Consider the following 21,584-nt stretch of genomic DNA (forward strand, 5'->3'; position numbering starts at 1 on the left):
AAAAATAAATGGGACTAGACTAGAGCATCCAAATCCCAAAAGTGATTTTGCAGATCTTAGCCTTAGTCTTTGGGTATTGGACTTACGATTTTTTATCATCCACAATCTTCCATCATTTCTTTGTGAATCTTTGCAGGCTCATGCGATATTTTCCCTAGCAATTTCATTAATTCATTTTGACTTATTTAAAATTTTCTCTGTGAATACTCTTAATATGGCACACACACAAAAACCTTGTTAATAGCTCTGTACTCTGTGTACAGGCAATTTATTCTTTCAGGAGGTATTTGGAGTTCCATTTGAAAGTACTTGGGGCCAATCCAAAGGCCATTTAAATCAACAGAAAAAAATCCCTTTGACTTCAGTTGGCTTTGGATTAGGCCCTCAATGACCTGTACACTAGAGGATTCACATGGACTTTAGTTGGAGTTTTTCCAAATAAGGAATGGAAGATTGGGCCCTAGATTTGCAGTGTTTAAAAACAACGTTATAACTTTGCTCCTGGATATACTGCAGGTGAAGCTTAATTTATAAACTCTATTTCTGTCATAGCTGACAATGCCCAACTTCCAGAACACCACTAGAAGTGATTCCCTGTTGCAATTCTGATGATCTAAAGAAAAATAAATGTACTGTTTTGACTCTTCAAAACCGAAAATAACTAGGAATAGACAAAAATACAAAGCCTATCTCATCTTAAATGGATATCCTAACAAAGTCATCTTGGTATTAGGACAGAAGAGGGATATCATTAAGGACCTTGTTTAGGTTTTAAAAAGGTGACTAAGGAATTTAGATGCCCAGATCCCATGAAATTCAGGTGTCTAACTCCCTTAGGCCCCTTTGAAAATTCCACTCCTTACATTTAGTTACTTTCTGCCCCATTCTAAATTCATTTTTTTCAGTGTTCAAAATAAACCTTGTCTCACATAGCTTGTTTACACTGATAGTAATTTGACAATAAGCCTTCCTTGGTCACCTAGCAGAGTAGCATAGCCTATCAATCTAGATTCAAATTTTTGTCCATGACATGCATGGCATACTAGACTATGCAATACTTCTGGTCTGCGTTAGGTGGATATAACAGTTGACTGCTCTCTTGTTGTTTATAATTGGTAATTAGAAAATCATCATTTATAATTACTCTTGACAGATATTGATTGCATGGCATTGTAGAAATAAATTGTCCTTGGGGATTATTAGCAGACTATGTCCACATAAATAATTGTATTTAGATTTTTAAGCCATAGTTCAATATTTCTAATTATCTTTGTGGTAAGCTGTCTAACGCTTACCGTTTTCATAACTCGACGATTCTGACAATATGCTATTCTACAAGTGTGAAACTGGCACTCTGTGAACCAAATATTTTACAGTCTAATTTTGCATGGTATTGACTGTCAATATTGTTGTAATTACTGTAAATTGTATAAACACAGAAACAGTGGAAAACATATGTGGGGCCCAATACTGCAGTCCTTACTTGCAAAGTATTCCCACTGGCCTTGTAGGAAGTTTTGCTTGAGTAAAAGCTGCAGTATAAGGTCCTGAATTCACAGGCAATTTTATGAGTCTTAAATATTTTCACGAAAGATCAAAGATTAAGCATTTATGTGCCTTTTGGAATGGGAACTATGTATCCATTTTTTTTATCCACTCAGGTTTACATATGAAATTGCACCTGTTTTTGTCCTCATGGAGCAAATAACGCTTCGAAAGATGAGAGAAATTATTGGATGGTCAAATAAAGATGGTGATGGAATATTCTCACCTGGTAGGTTTTAGTCTCACTTTTGACAAGTTGAGATAAATATTGCCTGTAGCTGAAAGCATACAGTCATGTAAGTACTGTAATAGAAAACGCAGTGTCTGAGTTTTAAAACTAATAATGGTCCTTCTAAAGCATTTGTTTCTTTTAAACTTCCCATAAAGGGTTAAAAACATTTATATGCAGTTTTCATCTTTTAGTATAGTTATGAATATAATGGCAGGGGCCATTCAGAAACTTTGCCAAAATTTTCAAACTTTAATCCTAAAGTTAGGTACCAAAATCCATATTTAGGTGCCTAATTTCCAGAGGTGTTGAGCAACTACATCTCCTTGCCTGACAGCTCACACCTCTAAAAATCCTGACACATGTTTAGGTACAGATCTGGGCTGGAGGTTGTAGAAGAGGAGTGTGCTGTCTTTGCCGCATCATCTTCCCCTTCCTCATAATTCACAGATGCAGCTCTTTGGGTGATCAATAAGGATTTGGATTCTAGGTGAAGGATTGGAGGCTGGCCACTTTCTATGGCATCATCTCCCCGGAAACCTGCAGAGAATCTGAGAGTATGATTATGCTGGCCCAGGCCAAAGTACCTCTCTTATCACGCCCCCTCCATGCTCTGAACCCACTCCATGAGTGGAGCATAGGGACGATGGTCAGTGGCAGAGGGGGCTGGGAAGCAGTGCAGAGGTACATGGCCTCTTTGCTGATGGCCCTAGTTTCTAGCAGGATTCCTGAGATGTGTGGGTTTTGGGGGACAAATCCCCTTCTTGTTTCAGAAGATGGAGGACAAATCTTAAGCACAAAACCCATGAATGCAAACTCACTAAGGTCCTCGTCCCTTATGCAGGAAAAAGACACAAAACAGTTGGCCTAATGCACTGGTTAATGGTAATGTTTAAGGAAAGTTGTTTTAGAGTCTGTTTTAGTCTTCAGTAACATGGAATTAGGTATGAAGTTGCTATTCTTGTTAACCAAGGTCGTGGGCCTCATTCCCAAGTGCAGCATATTGAACACTGATCCTCTAATGAACGTGTTACAGAAATATTAACAATCAGAAGGGGAGATAAATAAGAAATTCTGATTTCTAATATGGACTCTTAAAAGGTCTGTCTTTTAGACCTTCCTGACAGATAACCATGCATCTCAGTAAGTTGTTCTTTCATACTTCACTGAAGTTTTCACTACATTGCACAAATGATATTGACATGCCTTTCTTCTATAAAAGGTCAGATTGCTTTTCTCATTTTCAATGTTTTGTGCTCTTTTATAGGAGGGGCTATATCCAATATGTACGGCATAATGGCTGCTCGCTACAAGTATTTCCCTGAAGTCAAAACTAAAGGCATGGCTGCAGTTCCTAAACTGGTTCTCTTCACTTCTGAACATGTGAGTTTAACACGCTGCTAATTGTTGTTGTTAATATATTGCTAAATGTTTTTAAGACATTCAGATAAGTGACTATTCCACCAGTAAGGCTGTGTATGTTTTTCCTGCAGAGTCACTACTCAATAAAGAAAGCTGGGGCTGCACTTGGGTTTGGAACAGAAAATGTGATTTTGATAAAATGCAATGAAAGGTAGGATGAATGTTAAGTTCTTGATGTATTAAATGTGTTCATCTGTTAAATTTATTTTATTGTGCTTAAGGACTGGTTCAGTACAGTGTGTCAAGCTGCTAATGGTCTGTTGAAAAGATCCCATTAAATTATTTCTGCTGTAGCTGAAACTCTTTGTGCACAATCTTCTAATTTTCTTTATCTTTTTGTTTCTGCAATAATTACAGAGGGAAAATAATACCAGCTGATTTGGAAGCCAAAATTCTGGAAGCTAAGCAAAAGGTACACATTTTAAAGCTTAGAGCTTTAATGTTTAGATTAAGAATTTATTACATTTTCCCTTTGAGGATGAGGAATAACATTAAATCAGAATATTTATTCTAGACGCTGTCAGAGACCTATTTTATTCTACAATGATGATTTTGGTTGTATAGCTCTATATTTCTACACTGTTCAAGAAATAATCTACAGATTTTGGTTTTAATTTACTATTTAATTCATGTAGTTATTTCAAACTCTTGATATACACATATATCTTTCTGAACAAGGCCTAAATGGGTAGGATTTTTCCTTTTTATTTTTCTGTTTTAGAAAAATTGAAAAAGATTATTATTAATATGAAAAATTATATGAAAATATGTAAGAACCTTTTTGGGGCTAATCCTATGAACTCTTTAGAATTCCTATTGGCTTCAAGGGTGGGTTTGTAGGATTGGTCCCTTTAAACGTTAATGTTAATTTTCCATGTGAGGAATCCTATATTTAAAAATAAAAATCAATGCAAGAATAAATTAATGTTTTGTAAAACAGTGAAGAGGAATCTTCAAAAGTTGGTGTTCAAGAGTACCTATTCTAAACAAGCTGTAGCTTGCATATTAAATTAAATATATTTTTGTAGCTATGCTGTCCCAGTAACAAGTAGATAGGTATATTTTAAATTCTATTTAATGAAGTTCAAAGTCATCTCAGTTTGATACGGCTTGCAGTTGCACTTTTAAAATTCTACTGTATACAAGAAAGATCAAAGGAACAACTGTCAACTTAAAATCACACTTCCGTCTGAATTTTTTTTATTTTTCATTTACTTATTTTTTGCTTAATTTTGTTACAAAAGTCTCCTAACTTTACCATAACTGAAAGAGATCAGAGACACAATTTTTCTTTGTTTGTTTACTTTGGGCATTTGACAGCACTTTGTATAACCAGTTTCCCCATTTCCCCTGTGTCGCCAATCAGGGAATCAGTTTTCATGGTTGTTTGTGGGGGGCTTTCATGCAGCAACAATGGAGACAAAAACATTTTTTTAAAATGGAAAAATTGAGAGTAAACCCACAAACGTTGACACAGGGACACAGGGGCAGGTGAAGCACCTGAAATCACCTTGAAGTCTGATTTTTGAGGTGGACCAGATTTCACGCTGAATCAACATTATTTATATTGCAGGGACATATTCCACTTTATGTAAATGCAACCGCAGGAACAACAGTCTACGGGGCCTTTGATCCAATAGAGGAGATTGCAGACATATGTGAAAAATATAACCTCTGGCTCCATGTAGATGTAAGTAACTGAACAATCTGCTAAAACTAATCCTAGTGACAGCGGATTCTAGTCTGCAAATGTTTGATGTTGAATTTAAATCTTTACTGTTGAGCAGTGCTCATCTTCCCTGTGATTTTGAGTTTAAGAGAGTTGCAAATAGATATAGAGCCCCATCCTAAGAATGCTCCACGTATTTAACTTCCATTAGTAGTCCAGTGGCCGGAAGGTTTAAAGGGCTGGGTGCATGGTAAACTAAAATATTATAGACTTTTCAAAAACACTGACTTTTTACCTATTCTTGCAACACTTTCAGGCTGCTTGGGGAGGTGGACTGCTAATGTCCAGGAAGCATCGTCATAAACTGAATGGAATAGAAAGGTACTGCACACAGCTTATTGATGTTGCTATTTATTTATGCAGTTGTACGTGGTCTTTCACAAATGTATGGAAGGACAAAGTCCCTGCCTCACGGATCTTACACTGTAAATTAAACAGAAACAATAAAAGGTTGAACAGGGGGTTGAAAAATGCATTGGAGAGGAGGTCAGTGATGGAAAGCAAAGTGAAAGGTAAGTTTGAAGGAGGACAGGGAGATTGTTTAGCAAATAGGAGGAGGGGAGGCAGTTCCAAAAGTAAAGCGTAACTTCAAAGGAGGCACAATGGGAAAACTAAAGAGAGAGGACAGGCTGACCTGTAGGAAATGAGATTTAAGCTGGGCTGGGCCTTGAGAGTAAGGATTAGAAGGCTAAACTTGGTGTGGGAATAAAAAGAGGAATCCTGGGAAGGGATTCGAGTGTGTGTGTGTGTGTGTGCAGGGGGGGAAGGTTTTGGGACTCCTCACCTGGAAGCTCTTTGGAATCACTTCCAGTAAATATTGAGCCTTTATTCTAGCTACAGATGAATCTTCTCTAAATGAGAGCCAATGATATAAACATCAACTAGAGCAGGGGTGGGCAAACTTTTTGGCCCGAGGGCCACATCTGGGTATGGAAATTGTATGGGGGCCCATGAATGCTCACAAAATTGGGGTTCAGGTGCAGGAGGGGGTGAGGGCTCTGCTTGGGGGTGTGGGCTCTGGAGTGGGGCCAGAAATGAGGAGTTCAGGGTGCAGGAGGGGGTTCCTGGCTGGGGTAGGGGGTTGGGGTATGGGGGGGAGCGGTCCTACTGGAGGTGTGGGCTCTGGCGTGGGGCTGTGGACGAGGGATCTGGGGTGTAGGAGGGTGCTCCAGGCTGGGACCAAGGGGTTCGGAGGGCAGGAGGGGGATCAGGGCTGGGGCAGGGGATTGGGACACGGGGGGCAGTGAGTGCTCCGGCTGGGGGTGTGGGCTTTGGGGTGGGAGGAGTTCAGGGTTCAGGAGGGGGCTCTGGGCTGGGGCAGGAATTTGGGGTTTGGGGGGGTGAGGGTTCCAATTGGGGGTGCAGGCTCTGGAGTAGGCCTGGGAATGAGGGGCTTGGGGCGCAGGAGGGTGCACCAGGCTGGGACTGAGAGGTTTGGAGGGCAGGAGGGGGATCAGGGCTGGAGCAGGGGTTGGGGCATGGGAGGGGGTCAAGGGCACAGGATCCAGGCAGCGCTTACCTCAAGCAGCTCCTGGAAGCAGCGACATGTCCCCTCTCCGGCTCCTACACAGAGGCGTGACCAGGTGGCTCTGTGCGCTGCCCCGTCCGCAGGCGCCTCCCCTGCAGTTCCCATTGGCCACAGTTCTTGGCCAATGGGAGCTACGGGAGCGGCGCTTGGGGTGGGGGCAGCGTGCAGAGCCCCCTGGCTGGCCGTAAATGTAGACGCCGGAGGGTGGACATGCCGCTGCTACCGGAAGCCAGGGCACACACATGCGGAGTGGCCCCTGACCCTGCTTCTGGCTGGAGCAAGCCCCAGATCCTGTTCCCCTGCGGGAGCTCGAGGGCTGGATTAAATCAGCTGGAGGGCCAGATGTGGCCCGCAGGCCATAGTTTGCCCACCCCTGAACTAGAGGGACACATGGTGGGGTCACACTGGCAGCAGCTTTTGGGGGCAGACCTTCGCTCTCCATGGCTGAAAAGGGCAACGACCGCAGCAGAGCTGGTGCCATTCCATTACGCAAGGGTAGAAGGATTTGTGGAGCTCACCTAGGGGTCTTCCTGCAGTGCAGGCACAGCATCACAGAGTCACTGCACCTCAATGTGCAGGGGACTTCGGAGGTGGGGCTAGTGGTTCCGTAAATACACTGTTCCAAAAGCTATTCCCTCTTTCCAGCAGGACACAGGGGCCGGGAGGGCTACTGAAAGCCTAAGGCTGCTGTAGTGTCCAGAGAATGGTCTGTGGGAAATATACCTTACTTCCATGGGCCTTTATGGCATTCCCTCTTACACAGCCCCCTTCATCCGGATGTTCACTGAGGCAAGGACCTGACCTTCATTAAATAACCTTGATTCAAATCAACCAAATTTAAAACAGGCAGGAAGTTCTTGCTGAACTTGACCCAGATTCATGTGCGGTAACCTGCATCACCAGGGCACTGTCTTGGTCCACAGCCTGTGTCACAGGACAGACCCCCTCTGTATTTCCAAGCTTATCCATACCTCAACAGTGGTCCAGTCTAGTATGATGAGAAGACTTTTCCACAGGTGTGGCTCTCATCCAATGATGACAAGGCCTTAACCTACGTGAGGTTCTGTCTCTTGACTCACCTGCCCCCACCGGATACTGCTCTATCAGCAAGAACTGACCATATGCATGTAAATCAGAAAACTGCTGCATACCCAGACACCATACAAGGTGCACCATTAATATGTGCAAGATATCTGAATCTCCAAGGAAAGCAAAAAGGCATTTGAGGTAAAATCTAGCCATGGCCAGTCAAATTAGCATGGAAAAGCCTAGCACAAAATTCCTTCCATACCCTAGAGCCATTCATTTCTAATTCCCAGGACACAAAGATAGATATAATGTAGCACGATAAAAGGAAACAGTGAAACATAAGCACTTTCTTGTAAAAGCCAAAATTCCCCACCGGTGGGAAATTTAGCATATATAGAAAGTAACCAGCAAAAATAGGACAAAGAATGAGGTTGGTGGGTGGGAAAATAATGTGGACCCTCCTAGTGCAAAGATCAAGAAAGCAGTATGAAGCACCTGGCAGGGAAACCACAAAGCAACTGAGCCACACAAACCCAGGTCTAACCACTAGCCAATCCAGTTGGCCAGCCACTCTTATTACGGCAGTAGGTCCACTGAAGAGCCATTGTGCCAAATTCTGCCCTCACACCCTATTCAACCCATTGGTAAATCAGGACAGAATCTGGCACACTGATACTGACCTGAGGGCAGCTGGGGCTAATCATTAAATCTCAACTCTAAGCAGTGACTGAAAACAGCAGGTCCCAGTGGGTGTTGTGATTTTTCTTACCATAATAAACCACATTGATCTGCAGTGACTGGTAGAGGACACATGCTGCATAACTGATTGTCACAGGCCCCAGCTGGGATCTATTAGCACTCTAGCCAGACTTGGTATACCAAAAAATGTGTACATGCTCTGAATGGCCTTCTGCTATGGAGGCAGGGCCTGAATGAGCTATCTTGGCATGCCCTTTTATTGTGCAAGTCAGTGAATGGTGCCCTTATGTTAAAACCCTCCTAATATCCCCCTTTTTTAGTTTTTAACATGTCCTGAGAAAACTACTTAAAATTCTCTCATGCTTTTGAAACATAAAGATAAGATTCTGTAACACAGATGGTAAATTGAGACCATATCTCACCATTTGAAAATATAACAAATAAATTCTACTTCCTAAATGTTTCTTCTAATATGTCATTGAACTTTTTTGGAAAAAATCACATCCCACACAGTCTGGTTTCTATGTAAAGAGTCCAGATTGTGCTGTGTGCATGTGGGGCCTGTATCCGACTGCACTGCCCAAAGAGGAGTTCCTGGAGGGACTATGAGTTCCCAAAGGTGCAGGGTGACCACACATGCTGTGCTATTCCTTAGGTGGATGTGCTTCATTCTCCATCCCTGAGATAGCTCTGGTAGCAGAGGGCACAGCTGCTTCATTTGTGGCCACTAGGGTGGACCAGTCACTGTTCTCCCCAGAATGCAGGGACTATGATTATTTTTGGCTCTTGAGAGGGGGATGCAAGAAAAGAGAACGACTCTTTGAATTGTCCTTCCCCACCCTGTGTGCACCCAGGCAAACACCATGAAAAATCTCACCCATACTATATACTTTCCTTCTTTAAAGAATCTAAAATACATAGTTACACAAGGGGATATTCAGTAGTTAATAAGATGGAATGGAGAGGGCAGTAGCAGCAAAATGTTGGGACATTTCTTCTACCAACACTATGAAACTATCTAGGATAGTGTGTTTAAAACACAGGACATCTCACCTGCTTGGCAAGTAAATTAACTGATCTTGCATATTCATTGACTCTTCAGCCTAAAAAGTTTATACATTATATGTTTGGCATGCACTGTAAAGAGTTTTATAGCCTCTTAACAACCTATATGTCTGACAAAATAACAAGAAAAAGATCCATTAGAGCTTTAGCTGGAAAAGTGGGTAAGAATTAGCAGCTTCTTTTCCCTACTGGAGGACTATAACAGCACCAGCCATTTAGCAAAGAACTCTAGATACCTGGTGTGTGAGAATGTCTCCTTAATTCCCTGCCCACCTGCAGATACTTTGAACTAATTGAAGCTGTCATGCTGGTTTTGTTATTCCTGTTAGTGCTGTCTCCAGAAGATGATTCTTCTGGGAATAAAGTTACAATATCAAGTAATCAGCATAGTTTGACACTAATTAGTTGACATTAATTACAATATCAAGTAATCGCTATTGTCTGACACAGTAATATCAATCCTGGAAGAACTGCTTTCCTAGGCAGCACATCTGGGAAAGGTGACATCAAAGACACTGATACCCTCCATAGTTACATCAATTAGGCAAAACAGCTAACCTGTTTATGACAATTCTGTTGTCACTTACACTGGCTTTACACTGGTGTAAGTTTATCTTTGTTTTCCATATCTACTCTGAGGGCATAATTCTTTTGCAGAGCCAATTCGGTCACATGGAATCCACACAAGATGATGGGAGTTTTGTTACAATGTTCAGCCATTCTGATTCGGGAAAAGGTCTGTTTTATATTGTTTGATAGTCTTGCAATAGAACAAGTAGTGAAATGAGCCATGAGTTTTTTAGGGCATGCTGCAAGGTATGTTTCTTTGTAGGCTTCTTTCTGACGGGAAGAGTTGGGTAGATTTATGTTTGTTTTATTTGGAGGAGGAGGGAAGTACTTTTTCCTTTTTCAGCTTTTGGTTAACACAGTAAACACTACAGGGCAAGATCCTCAGATAGCTTCAGTGATGTCAATGGAGTCATGCTGATGTATACCAGCTGAGGATCTGGCCCTGTGTTTTTATAAAACATTGTACATCCACCCTGTGACTTGATAATTGGACAAACATTAGGCTTTAAAAATAAACTGCAAACATTTTGCATTGCACAAGTGGCTTAAGAGTTTAAAAACTTGCTGGAAAGTAGCCACATTACTTTTAGTTCTACTCCAGAAGCAATTTTAGGATCCTCAAAGTTTTGCCTTTGTCATCAGTGGGAGCAGGATTAGAATCCAAATACTTCTCTTTCAATAGGTGAACATTATCGTCTATGAGCAGGACATTTTAATCTTTCTAATTTCCATTAACTTGTCTAACTATCACTCTCGGAAACGGTAATTTAGAGAGGCAATGTGGTCTAGTCTCTAATGCAACTTTTCTCAACAACCAGTCCCATGGACTGGTACTGGTCCCTGAGAGCTCACTGACACAGTTTAGGAAGGCAGCAAGCTGGTCCCTGGCATCAAAAAGGTTAAGAAACACTGGTCTACTACATAGATCACAAGAGTGGAACTTGGAAGGCCTCAGTTCTAGTCATGCCATGACCTGCTGGGTGACCTTGGCAAATCACATCATTGCTCGGTGCCTCAGTTTCCCCAACATAAAATGGGGATAATTGCCTTCCTTTGTAAAGTGCTTTGAGATCTAAAGATGAAAGTATAGTATACATTCTTAATATGATAACTCAGAACATGAGAACTTTGGTTTCTCTTCATATTTCTGTGTAGATCGTATGCAGTCAAGGAAAAATAGTATTACTAATAGAGCTAGTGAAGAAGTGGAACAGTTCTTTTTCTTTTCATTGTAAAAGCATGTGTCTAGTATGGACCCAGTTATGCTCATACTTATTACTGATGTTTAGTAGTACCAGAGCTGGGCCCTAAATGGAGTTGAAGCCATCCTCCACATTTTAAATTAATTTATGCACCAGAGCAAGCTTACTCAGTCTCACAGTTCAGTATAAACATATAACAACAAAGAAAATGACAATGAAAAATTAACTCTCAACCAATCAACTCTCACTAATTATCTGGATGATGTGATTAATTGCACCTCAGCAAGTTCGCAGATGACACTAAGCTGGGGGGAGAGGTAGATATGGATAGGTTGCAGAGTGACCTAGACAAACTGGAGGATTGGGCCAAAAGAAATCTGATGTGGTTCAACAAGGACAAGTGCAGAGTCCTGCACTTAGGAAGGAAGAATCCCATGCACTGCTATAGGCTAGGGACTGACTGGCTAAGCAGCAGTTCTGCAGAAAAGAACCTGGGGATTACAGTGGATAAGAAGCTGGATGTGAGTCAGCAGGGTGCCCTTGTTGCCAAGAAGGCCAATGGCATGTTGGGCTGTATTAGTAGGAGCATTGCCAGCAGATCAAGGGAAGTGATTATTCCCCTCTACTCGGAATTGGTGAGGCCACACCTGGAGTATTCTGTCCAGTTTTGGTCCCCCCACTACAGAAGGGATGTGGACAAATTGGAGAGAGTCCAGTGGAGGGCAACAAAAATGATTAGGGGACTTGGGCATGTGATTTACGAGGAGAGACTGAGGGAACTGGGGTTATTTAGTCTACAGAAGAGAAGAGTGAGGGGAGATTTGATAAGCCTTCAACTACCTGAAGGGGAGTTCCAAAGAAGATAGAGCTTGGCTGTTCTCAGTGGTGGCAGATGACCGAACAAGGAACAATGGTGTCAAGTTGCGGTGTGGGAGGTCTAGGTTGGATATTAGGAAACACTGTTTCACTAGGATGGTGGTGAAGCACTGGAATGGGTTACTTAGGAAGGTGGTGGAACCTCCATCCTCAGAGTTTTTAAGGCCTGGCTTGACAAAGCCCTGCCTGGGATGATTTAGTGGGTGTTGATCCTGCTTTGAGCAGGGGATTGGACTAGATGACCTCCTGAGGTCTCTTCCAACCCTAGTATTTTATGATTCTCCGAAAAGTCTTATTTTCTAAGAAACAGTAGTCTCATATTCTAGAATCCAGGAGTATAAGGCAGGAAACATTTGTTTGGAATACTAAGAATTCAAATACATTTAGCCTGGCATTTTCAGTAATATTTTTTTTAAGTATTGTTAAAAATTATTTTTATCTCTGTGTGATATGCATGTAATGTCTCAGTGTGATATGCATGCAACTTCATCGCTTGAATAATCAGGAACTTAGACATCTAAATGATCAGCTTGAGAGCACAAAATTGTGTCTACAGCTTGTGCCCTCAAAATCAGGTCAGTATCTGAAAATTTGGTCCCTAAAAGTACAATTTTTCTACAATATATGTATGTTTGTATATATTCAATGGATATATTACATATGTGTTATACATATTCGCTTTTTCATCATAGGGTCTACTTCAGGGTTGCAATCAGATGTGTGCCGGATATCTGTTCCAGCAAGATAAACAATATGATATATCCTATGACACTGGAGATAAAGCAATACAATGTGGTCGTCATGTGGACATTTTCAAATTCTGGTTGATGTGGAAAGCTAAGGTAAACAATAAATGTCCAATTAAAATGACTCAGAAATATATTAGAGAAAATACCTATGTTGTTTCTTTAGAAGAGTTGTTTGGACTTTATGGAAAACTTAGAAAACAACGTTTGGTTCTGTGAAGAGCTTTGCCTGACAAAGGACAGCAGGATTGGTTCCCAAGGCCCTGAGACAGCAAACACTTAGGCTCATGCTTAACATTAATAACATTGAAGTCAATGTGGCTTCTCATGTGACTAATGTTGAGCACGTGCATAAGTATTTGTGGGATCGGGGCCCAAATTTGCAGGTAAACACATTTCTTCCTGGTAATACTACTACTTTCTTGCTCTCTATTTCGCTACGTGAAATTGTGATACTCTGTGGCCATTCCTGTAGCGCTCAGTCAGGCAAAATTACCCAAATGCGTGATTCAGTTGATAAGGTGGCCACAATCTAACCCTTTATTAAATGGTAATTATTGCTATGGCACACTCTAAAGTCATATAAAGAGAATTTTGACTTCAGAGGAGGATTAAGCAGCACATAACCTCTGGTGAATAAAAGCTCATTTTTACTATAAATTTCTTTAATATTAAAAAATGAGGGAATCAAATAACAAGTATGCATCTCTAGTTTTGTTTTTTAAACAAAATATTTTTTCAAAGTTTTCTCTGAGTCATCAGAGTGTCTTTAAAAATACTGCAGCAAAGGAAATACAACTGAACAAAATATTAACATTCAGATTTGCAAAAGCATGAAGAATTATTGGAACATCCTAAATTATCTTTTCTTGTGTTCATTTTTCCAATTACTGTGGTATCCAACACAGATTTGGTGGTAGTTCTGAATACACTGAGTACCGGTTCCTTTCTCCAAATCAAACCCTTTTGGGGCTGCAGGCCCAGGGCATAAATCCACCTACGATTCATTAAAATTGGACTGTGACCCATAACTTGAAAATATTATATGTATAGTACTAATCACCATTTACTGACTACAGAACCCTGTCAAACCTGAGTCACCCATAGATCAGTTGGCCTTCTAAGAATCAGTCCAGCATGTGTTTTATTGCCTTTGGCTTTTTTCAACAAAATCAGCAGTCCACACTGTGGCCCTCTCTTGGCAGCTAACCTCACTACAAACATTTTCTTTTGTGGCTGAGAGCATGGGCAAGGGGAGACTGTGCGTCCCCAAACAGCCTGGCATGGCTTCACCCAGACTCTGCCCCCAGACCCCATCCTGCAGTTTCTGGCACTCTTCCATGGCCCAGGCTGGCTGGGGCTGGGACGGAACGGCCTGCCACTGGGACTCGGGGCAGCTGGCACTGGGGCCAGGGGTGCGCCACCCACCTGGAGCTCGGACCGCACCTCCTGGCTGCCCGGTGTTCTGGGGCAGGGCCACTGAGACCATGCCGCCTGGCATTCCAGGGCTGGAGGCACTGCTGCTGTGCCGCTGGGCCCTCCAGGACTGGGGGCACTTGGGTGGCCCAGGGCTGGGGCCGGGGGCTGCAATGGGGGTGCTCTGAGCTCCTGCGGGGGAGGGGGAGGGGCATTATGGGAGAGGGGAGGGGCGGGGCCTCGGGCAGAAGGGGAGCGGCCGGGGGCTAGCCTCCCCAACCTCCGGTTCACCAGACACCCATGGTTGAGAGCCATTTAGCACACCAAAATCAAGCATGAATATAGAACAGGTGTGAAGTGCAAAATCCTCCCCTGCTTATCAAAGAGAGGCTAGAGCACCAGTGTGGTGTGTGAAGAATTTGACTGCCAGTCAATGGTGCAGAGAGGGAGAATAGGAGGAAGACTGTTGTGTTTAATATTATTACTATTTATTATTTGCATTTTTTAGTGCCTAGGAGTCCCAGTCATGGAACAGAAACCCGATGTAATAGGTGCTGTACAAGAACATAAAGAGTCATCAGCCCCAACAAGCTTACATCTAAGCAATAATGTGATATGGCCAGAGGTGAAAGTAAGCCGGTACGCCCCAGTACGGCGTACCGGTAAGAGCCGGTGCGCCGTACCAGGACCGGCTTTCCGAAAGGGCAATTTAAAGCCCTGGGGTAGCGGCAGCGGGGCTGCGGCGGGGATTTAAAGGGCCCCGGAGCTCCAGCCACTGCTACTGCCCCGGGGCCCTTTAAATCCCAGCCTGAGCCCTGCTGCCCGAGCCCAGGGATAGCGGCGGCAGGGCTCTGGCGGGGATTTAAAGGGCCGGGGCAGTAGCAGTGGCTGGAGCTCCAGGTCTCTTTAAATCCCTGCCAGAGCCCCCCACCCCTATCCCAGGGCTTGGGCAGCAGGGCTCAGGTGGGGATTTAAAGGGCTTGGGGCTCCAGCCACCGCTACCGCCTCGGGGCCCTTTAAATCCTGGCCTGAGCCCTGCTGCCCGAGCCCTGGGGAGCGGCAGTGGCGGGGCTCTGGCGGGGATTTAAAGGGCCCCGGAGCTCCAGCCCCCGCTACCCTCCTGGGGCCCTTTAAATCCCTGCCTGAGCCCTGCTGCCGAAGTCCTGGGGTAGCGGCGGCGGGGCTCCAGAGGGGATTTAAAGGGCCGAGGCGGTAGCGGTGGCTGGAGCCCCAAGCCCTTTAAATCCCTGCCTGAGCCCTGCTACCCGAGCCCTGGGGTAGGGGTGGGGGGCTCTGGCGGGGATTTAAAGAGCCCCGGAGCTTCAGCCATCGCTTCTGCCCCAGCCCTTTAAATCCCCACTGGAGCCCTGCTGCTGAAGGCCTGGGGTAGCGGTGGCTGGAGCCCCAGGGCCCTTTAAATCCCCACAGCAGAGCCCCAGGCCCTTTAAAGCTTGGTAGCAGCCGGGAGCCTCCAGGGCTCCTCAGGGATTTAAAGGGCCCAGGGCTCCGCTGTGGTAGCAGCAGCTGGATCCCGGGCCCTTTAAATCGCCCCCGAGCTCAGGGCTACCGCAGCTGGAGCCCTGGCCCTTTAAATCAAGATTTAAAGGGCCTGGGGATTTAAGGCTCTGCCTCTTCCGGTTGAGGCCGCGCCCCCTGCTCAGGACTCCTGCGTACCGATAAGTCCTCTAATTTACTTTCACCCCTGGATACGGCCATCTTTGCACTTCAGAAGTGGAGTAGGATGTTTGTGATACTTTATTAAAACAAATTGTAGTCCCCAGACCACACCACAAAATTCAACTGAAGAAATTCAAATTTCTGCAAAAATTGAGGCGCTCAAAGTCAGCATTTTGGTCTGGGCCTTTTACAGAGGCAGACTTTCTCAAAGCTTTCAGCTCTGAGGTTTTGGGTTGGACCCACTTCTAGTAAATTGGATGTTATATTGCAACAACTGCCTTTGGGTCATTTTTTGGGAAAATGAGACATTGGAAGCTGTGGAGGTTTTTCTTCCAGCATTAACAGCTGCCAAAAATGAGCACAAATTTGCCTCCAAAATAGACAGTGGGTTTAATGCGATATTTATTTAAGCCCTTGAATCATCTTGCAAATATTCTTTCAGTGTGAATTTTATCCCAGTGTAGAGAACCTGCACCACAAATGCATAATGAGGGTGGCATTAAGGGCTTCACTGGTGCTGAAAGGTGACCTGCAAGAGGGGGAAAAAATGTGTACATGCCCTTCTTTACCTTTTCAATGAAGTACAAAGGTGGTCTGGATTTTTTTAAAGCTTTATTTTTCCAGGGTTGTTTTTATTTGTTTGTTTGTTTGTTTGGAGGACTGGAGAATGGGTGGGATTATGACATTACAAAAGACCAGCTGGAAAATTGAGCAACGGAGTGGGGAAAGGGATTTTCAGTCAAACTATTTAAAACTCTTTATTTGCTTTCTAGCTTGCTTTTCTTAATGCAAATTCCTGACAAACAGCTGGGAGAAAAGATTTAAAACTGTCCCCAATGCTCTAGTCCTCCAGCAAAAACAGAGGAGCCAAGATTTAATATTCCTGATATTTTGAAGGCAAAAAAAAAAACCTGAAAAATTAATCTTCTTTAAAAATTTAAAAAGACCTCTATTTATTTATTTATTTATTTATTTTTATTTATCACCATAAATAAAGTTCTTTTAAAAACAAAATAGTGCACAAACAAAATAGTAATTCTTTTGTAGGTCACATTTAACCATGTGAATTTCACTATTTACAAAATAAGTTGCACTAAAAGTATTATTTATTTCTGTGGTCATCCTTTAACTTGCAAAATGATAATCCTGTTACATATTTTATTTTCTGTCCAAACCTAATTACTAGAGATGACCAGATGGTAAAAGAAAAGAGGGGAAACTTTTTTAACTAATAAAACATTTTCTTTTTAAAATAGGGTACAGTAGGATTTGAAAATCAGATCAACAAATGTCTGGAATTGTCAGAATACCTCTATACTAAAATTAAAAACAGGGAAGAATTTGAGATGGTTTTTGATGGAGAGGTAAGTCATTACATAGACCAAAAATATTTTTCATGTAACCTGACATCTGGAAACCAAGTCTGTATACATTTCTTGGAGCAATCTTGAAATTTCTGTAGGTTTCTCAAGAGCTCATAGTTACGTATGAAAAAGAACAACCTGGCCACTGACATCTGGGCAGACTTTTATCGAGACACATACTGAACTTCTGTATGGATTTCAATTATGAACACAGGGATTCCTCCCCTCGTTTTCTTTTCTTTTCTTTTCTTTTCTTTTCTTTTCTTTTCTTTTCTTTTCTTTTCTTTTCACCTTAAAGGACTGTATTGGACCACAAGCTGAATACTTTATCAGCAAAAAGCCAGACTCCCATAAGAATGTAGTGCAGAGGAACTGGTTTGGTTTTTCAGATTAGGGTATGAAGATGGCCTTAATACAGCCTATTCACGCAGACATTCCTGAGGTTGTCACTCCTGGTTCTCTGAAAGCTTCTACCTCCTCTGCTGCTGGTGCCTCTGTATAAAGTCTTAGTTGATACACACTTTGTCTCTTCACTTACTAAGAGGAGGAAAATCAGTTACCAAAAGACAGACCCATCTGTGTAGGATGTCACTGAATACGACTGAGGGCTGTCTGGCACTGGAATCTTGGAAGGGACATCCTCTTAAAATTACATAAGTGTTGAACAATGTTCGTACTTCATCAGCACTCTAGAATACTGTAAAAGGGACAATGCATAGTGAATCCAAGATGGCGGCTGCAAGTACACTGAAGTAGCAATATTACACAGAATTTATTGTTTCTTAATATATAGAACTAACAGCCTTAATAAAATGTATGGACTCCACTTCTGTAATAAAATATTCAATAACAATTTATTGTCCTTCAGGAGATTGGTGTGGGAGATCTATATTTTCTTCTTATGTTTATTCACTTACGTGTTTGTTTTTTCTTTTTTCAGCCTGAACACACAAATGTATGTTTCTGGTACATTCCTCAGAGTCTCAGGGGTATACCAGACTCTGAGGAGAGAAGAGAAAAGCTACACAGGGTATGCGGCTCACATTAAATGTATAATATATTGTTTCATTTCTAAGCCAAAGGGTTCCATTTATCTAAAATAACATATCTCTGCATGTGCTGATTGATGAGTCTTATTCTGAGCCAGGTTTCCAAAATAAAGCTGATGGAAATTTGGGATTTCTGTTTAGCAGGGGAAAGGGGAATTCCGTAAAATCATTGTTCTGGAAATGCCAACACATGGTATTTCCAAAAATATTTCCCGCAGGACCCTGGCAACTGCTCACTGAGATTGTCATGATTCTTGTCATTTTCACAGCTGCTTTTCAGTGATGGGTGGAAGTGAAAGTGACAAGAATAATGTCCCTTTCAGTCCACAGCTGTCAGATTTTCAAGGGTCTGTGTCTTTGGGCAGCCACACCATGCAGACTGTCTAGGGCCAGGAACCTCAGGGCTTCTAGACTCCTAGGCTAGCTAGCTCCCTGGGCTGCCCAATTCCTGCAGCCTGGGGAATCAACAGCCCAGAGAGCCATTGGGACTAGGAGCCTGGAATCTCTGGGATCCAGGAACAGTCTCCATGGTGGGACTGCCTCTGAACTGAGCTGGCAGGAACCCAGGCAGGTGGTTAGTCAGTTTGTTGAACCCCATACATTGCTATGAAACACTTTGGGTACAACAAATCAGCATTTTCCAAACCTATTTCACTGGAAAATTCCAGACCAGCTCTACCCCAGAGTTCCATGTTATTGACTGGCCTCTGGACCTTGACACTTCCTCTCCTGTTCTTATTGGGGCTGAAGTTATATTTCTCTTTTTGAAATCAGACATGGAACATATCCAGTTCTTCTAAAGTATATTTTTTGGTGGCAGCATTTTGGATAGTTAAGATTGGGGTGAGGTTAAGAATAACAGACAAAAAGTGATTACAGTTGTTAAGATGAAATAATCAGGCCCTGACCAAGAGTTTTTTGTGGTGAGAATAGAAAGAAGAGGGCAGACTGGGGATATTGAAGAGGAAGAACTAGCAGGATTTTGTGGCAGGATCATTGTGGGGAAAGAAGGACAGAGAGGAATTAAAATTACTTGTGTGAACCTATGGGACAAGATGACTAATGGAATTGCCAAGAGTGACAGAAAAGAGTGGGAGAGGGAAAAGTCTGTGAAGAAAGATGAAGTGTTTGATTTGACCAGCTCACTCGTGTTAAGAGTGAGCTGGTGATGGGACATTATAAGACATCAAGGAAAAAGTGTCAAATGGCACCCGGAGATAGACACTGAATGGCTAGGTCAGAGATGAAGTAGTTCTGGGAATCATCATTTTACTTGCCTGTGTACTCTACTGAGTCTTCTTAGATAGACCCCCGATTTCACAAGACTAAATTGTGTCACCCTTATTCATGTGGAGTACTATTCAAGATGAGTAAGGGTGGCAGAATCTGGCCCATAATTAGACAAGGAAAGACAAGGTGCTCTGCTCTTTAGTGACAGATATCGTGCAACGGTTAAGACTTTGATGGAATTTTTTCTTTGAAAGTGAAAATAAAGAAGATAATTGTAATAACTGCATGGTGCTGTAAAATCAATCCAAATGTTTTCATGATTTAAAAAAAAATACCAGTAGAAAGTTTTCTTTATACAGTAGGACTGGTTGAAAATTTTCCATCAAAATTTTTGACAGAAACATTTTCTGAGTAAACAAAAATGTTAATGGAAAGTGTCTCCTTTCCTTGTTTTTTGATAAAAAGTCCAAATTTTCCAGTGAAAATTCCTACAAAGACAAAAAAAATTTCATGTTTGTTAAAATTTTCCACTGAATTCTTTTCCTGACCCGTTTTAAACGTTAACGATGCACTTTCAGTGTTTGTTATCCAAATACTGAAGCATTAAGAAGTTGAAAATTACACTATAAACCAGAATGAAATTGGCTTTGTTACTTTTCATTGTCCAAACTATAATAATTCCAATAATTAATCAGAGGAATAAATAGTGACATGTAAATTAAGATTTGTAAATTCTTCCAGTACTCTAAGATGTTATTAGTAGCTTAATAAGGAATACTGTTTGCATAAGCAATGGTTTTTAGGTTGACATCATTGCTAATCATAACATCTTAGAGTATTAAGTATGGAAGAATTTTGAACATCTAATTTACATATAACTTATATGTAATCAGGCATTTTCTTTCTACAGACATTTTATGTAAACATCTATCTCTGGTGTAATTGCTCTCTTTTCTAAATTAAGAAATACGGTGACTAATAAAAGGAAAAAGGTTCTAAATTTCTTTCCTGTTTTGTTTTAATTATAAAGGTGGCACCCAAAATCAAAGCTCTGATGATGGAGTCAGGTACCACAATGGTTGGATATCAGCCACAGGGAGATAAAGTCAACTTCTTCCGAATGGTTGTCTCAAACCCAGCGGCAACTAAGTCTGACATTGACTTCCTCATTGAAGAAATAGAAAGCTTGGGGCAGGATCTGTAATACTCTTGGCAAACTATTTATTCCTGTAGTCCACTGTTTTCCAGCACTGGCTATTTTTTACCCAGTTCTGCAGAACACCCTTTAAGGAAATTCCCTTTCTAAATGTTCCACTCTCCTAAAAAACTCTAACACAAAAAAATCTGTAGGTTACTGCAGAGGTGCTGGAACAACTTGTACAGTGGGGGTGCTGAGAGCCATTGAACCTAACTGTAAACCCAGTATATGATGGAAACCATTTCAAGCCGGGGGTGCAGTAGCTCACACACACACCCCAGTACCCCTAGTTCCAGCACCTATGAGTTACTGAAACATATATGTATTGGTAGATCATTTTAATGAAGGAGAATATATTATCTTGAAGTGTATTATTGATCCTTATTTTAGTCTGTTTATTATAGTCAGCAGGAAACTAATAAGTATTAAAATAGAGAATTAAGAACTATGTACTATATATATATATATATATATATATATATATATATATAGTAATGAATTTAGAACTAAGCCACAGCATGTTTTCCACTTTAAGAGAACTAACTTTTCTTTCAACAGTTAATGATGTGGACAATGTGCGGCAGATCATTCTAACAGATGCAAATTGCTGTAAAGAAACATTTTAAAAAATGTAGACTCTTAGGAGCTAAGAAAAATGTTTAACAGTATTAAACCTTATTGTTGGTGCTTCTCTCACATATAAAAACAATGGATCCTAAAAGCACCGCCCAGTAAGATAGTTGTATCTCCCCTTTAGTGTCATATCAGGGGATAATAGTAGCAGAGTCATTGTAACAGGTATATTATTGATGTATTTTTAGAGATTAATTTGTGTAGATTGTGTATATTATTGTTAAATGACTTTGTGAAAAGGATTTAAATGTAACAGTTTTACAGCAAGATAACTGTTCAATTCTAAGTATATGAAATATTTGCTTATTTATATGCAGAGATTTACCATGCTAAAGAGTTGTCTTGTATTTTCTTCCATTTGTAATGTATCCTATTTA

General features: G+C 41.7%; 1 protein-coding gene across 1 annotated transcript in view; it reads left to right on the plus strand.

The window, feature by feature from the left end:
- GAD1 (glutamate decarboxylase 1) overlaps window positions 1-20,580 on the plus strand; it is a 39,489-nt gene extending 18,909 nt beyond the window's left edge. Inside the window, exons 6-16 of the mRNA XM_077829716.1 lie at window positions 1,662-1,774; window positions 3,042-3,157; window positions 3,268-3,347; window positions 3,554-3,608; window positions 4,770-4,886; window positions 5,182-5,246; window positions 9,904-9,982; window positions 12,587-12,736; window positions 16,990-17,097; window positions 18,038-18,127; window positions 20,407-20,580. Of these exons, the coding sequence (XP_077685842.1) occupies window positions 1,662-1,774; window positions 3,042-3,157; window positions 3,268-3,347; window positions 3,554-3,608; window positions 4,770-4,886; window positions 5,182-5,246; window positions 9,904-9,982; window positions 12,587-12,736; window positions 16,990-17,097; window positions 18,038-18,127; window positions 20,407-20,580 (1,147 nt within the window). The remainder of the gene's footprint in view (window positions 1-1,661; window positions 1,775-3,041; window positions 3,158-3,267; window positions 3,348-3,553; window positions 3,609-4,769; window positions 4,887-5,181; window positions 5,247-9,903; window positions 9,983-12,586; window positions 12,737-16,989; window positions 17,098-18,037; window positions 18,128-20,406) is intronic.
- The last annotated feature ends 1,004 nt before the right edge of the window (window positions 20,581-21,584 follow it).

Source organism: Eretmochelys imbricata, chromosome 11, assembly GCF_965152235.1.
Source record: "Eretmochelys imbricata isolate rEreImb1 chromosome 11, rEreImb1.hap1, whole genome shotgun sequence".
Classification (NCBI taxonomy): Eukaryota; Metazoa; Chordata; order Testudines; family Cheloniidae; genus Eretmochelys; species Eretmochelys imbricata.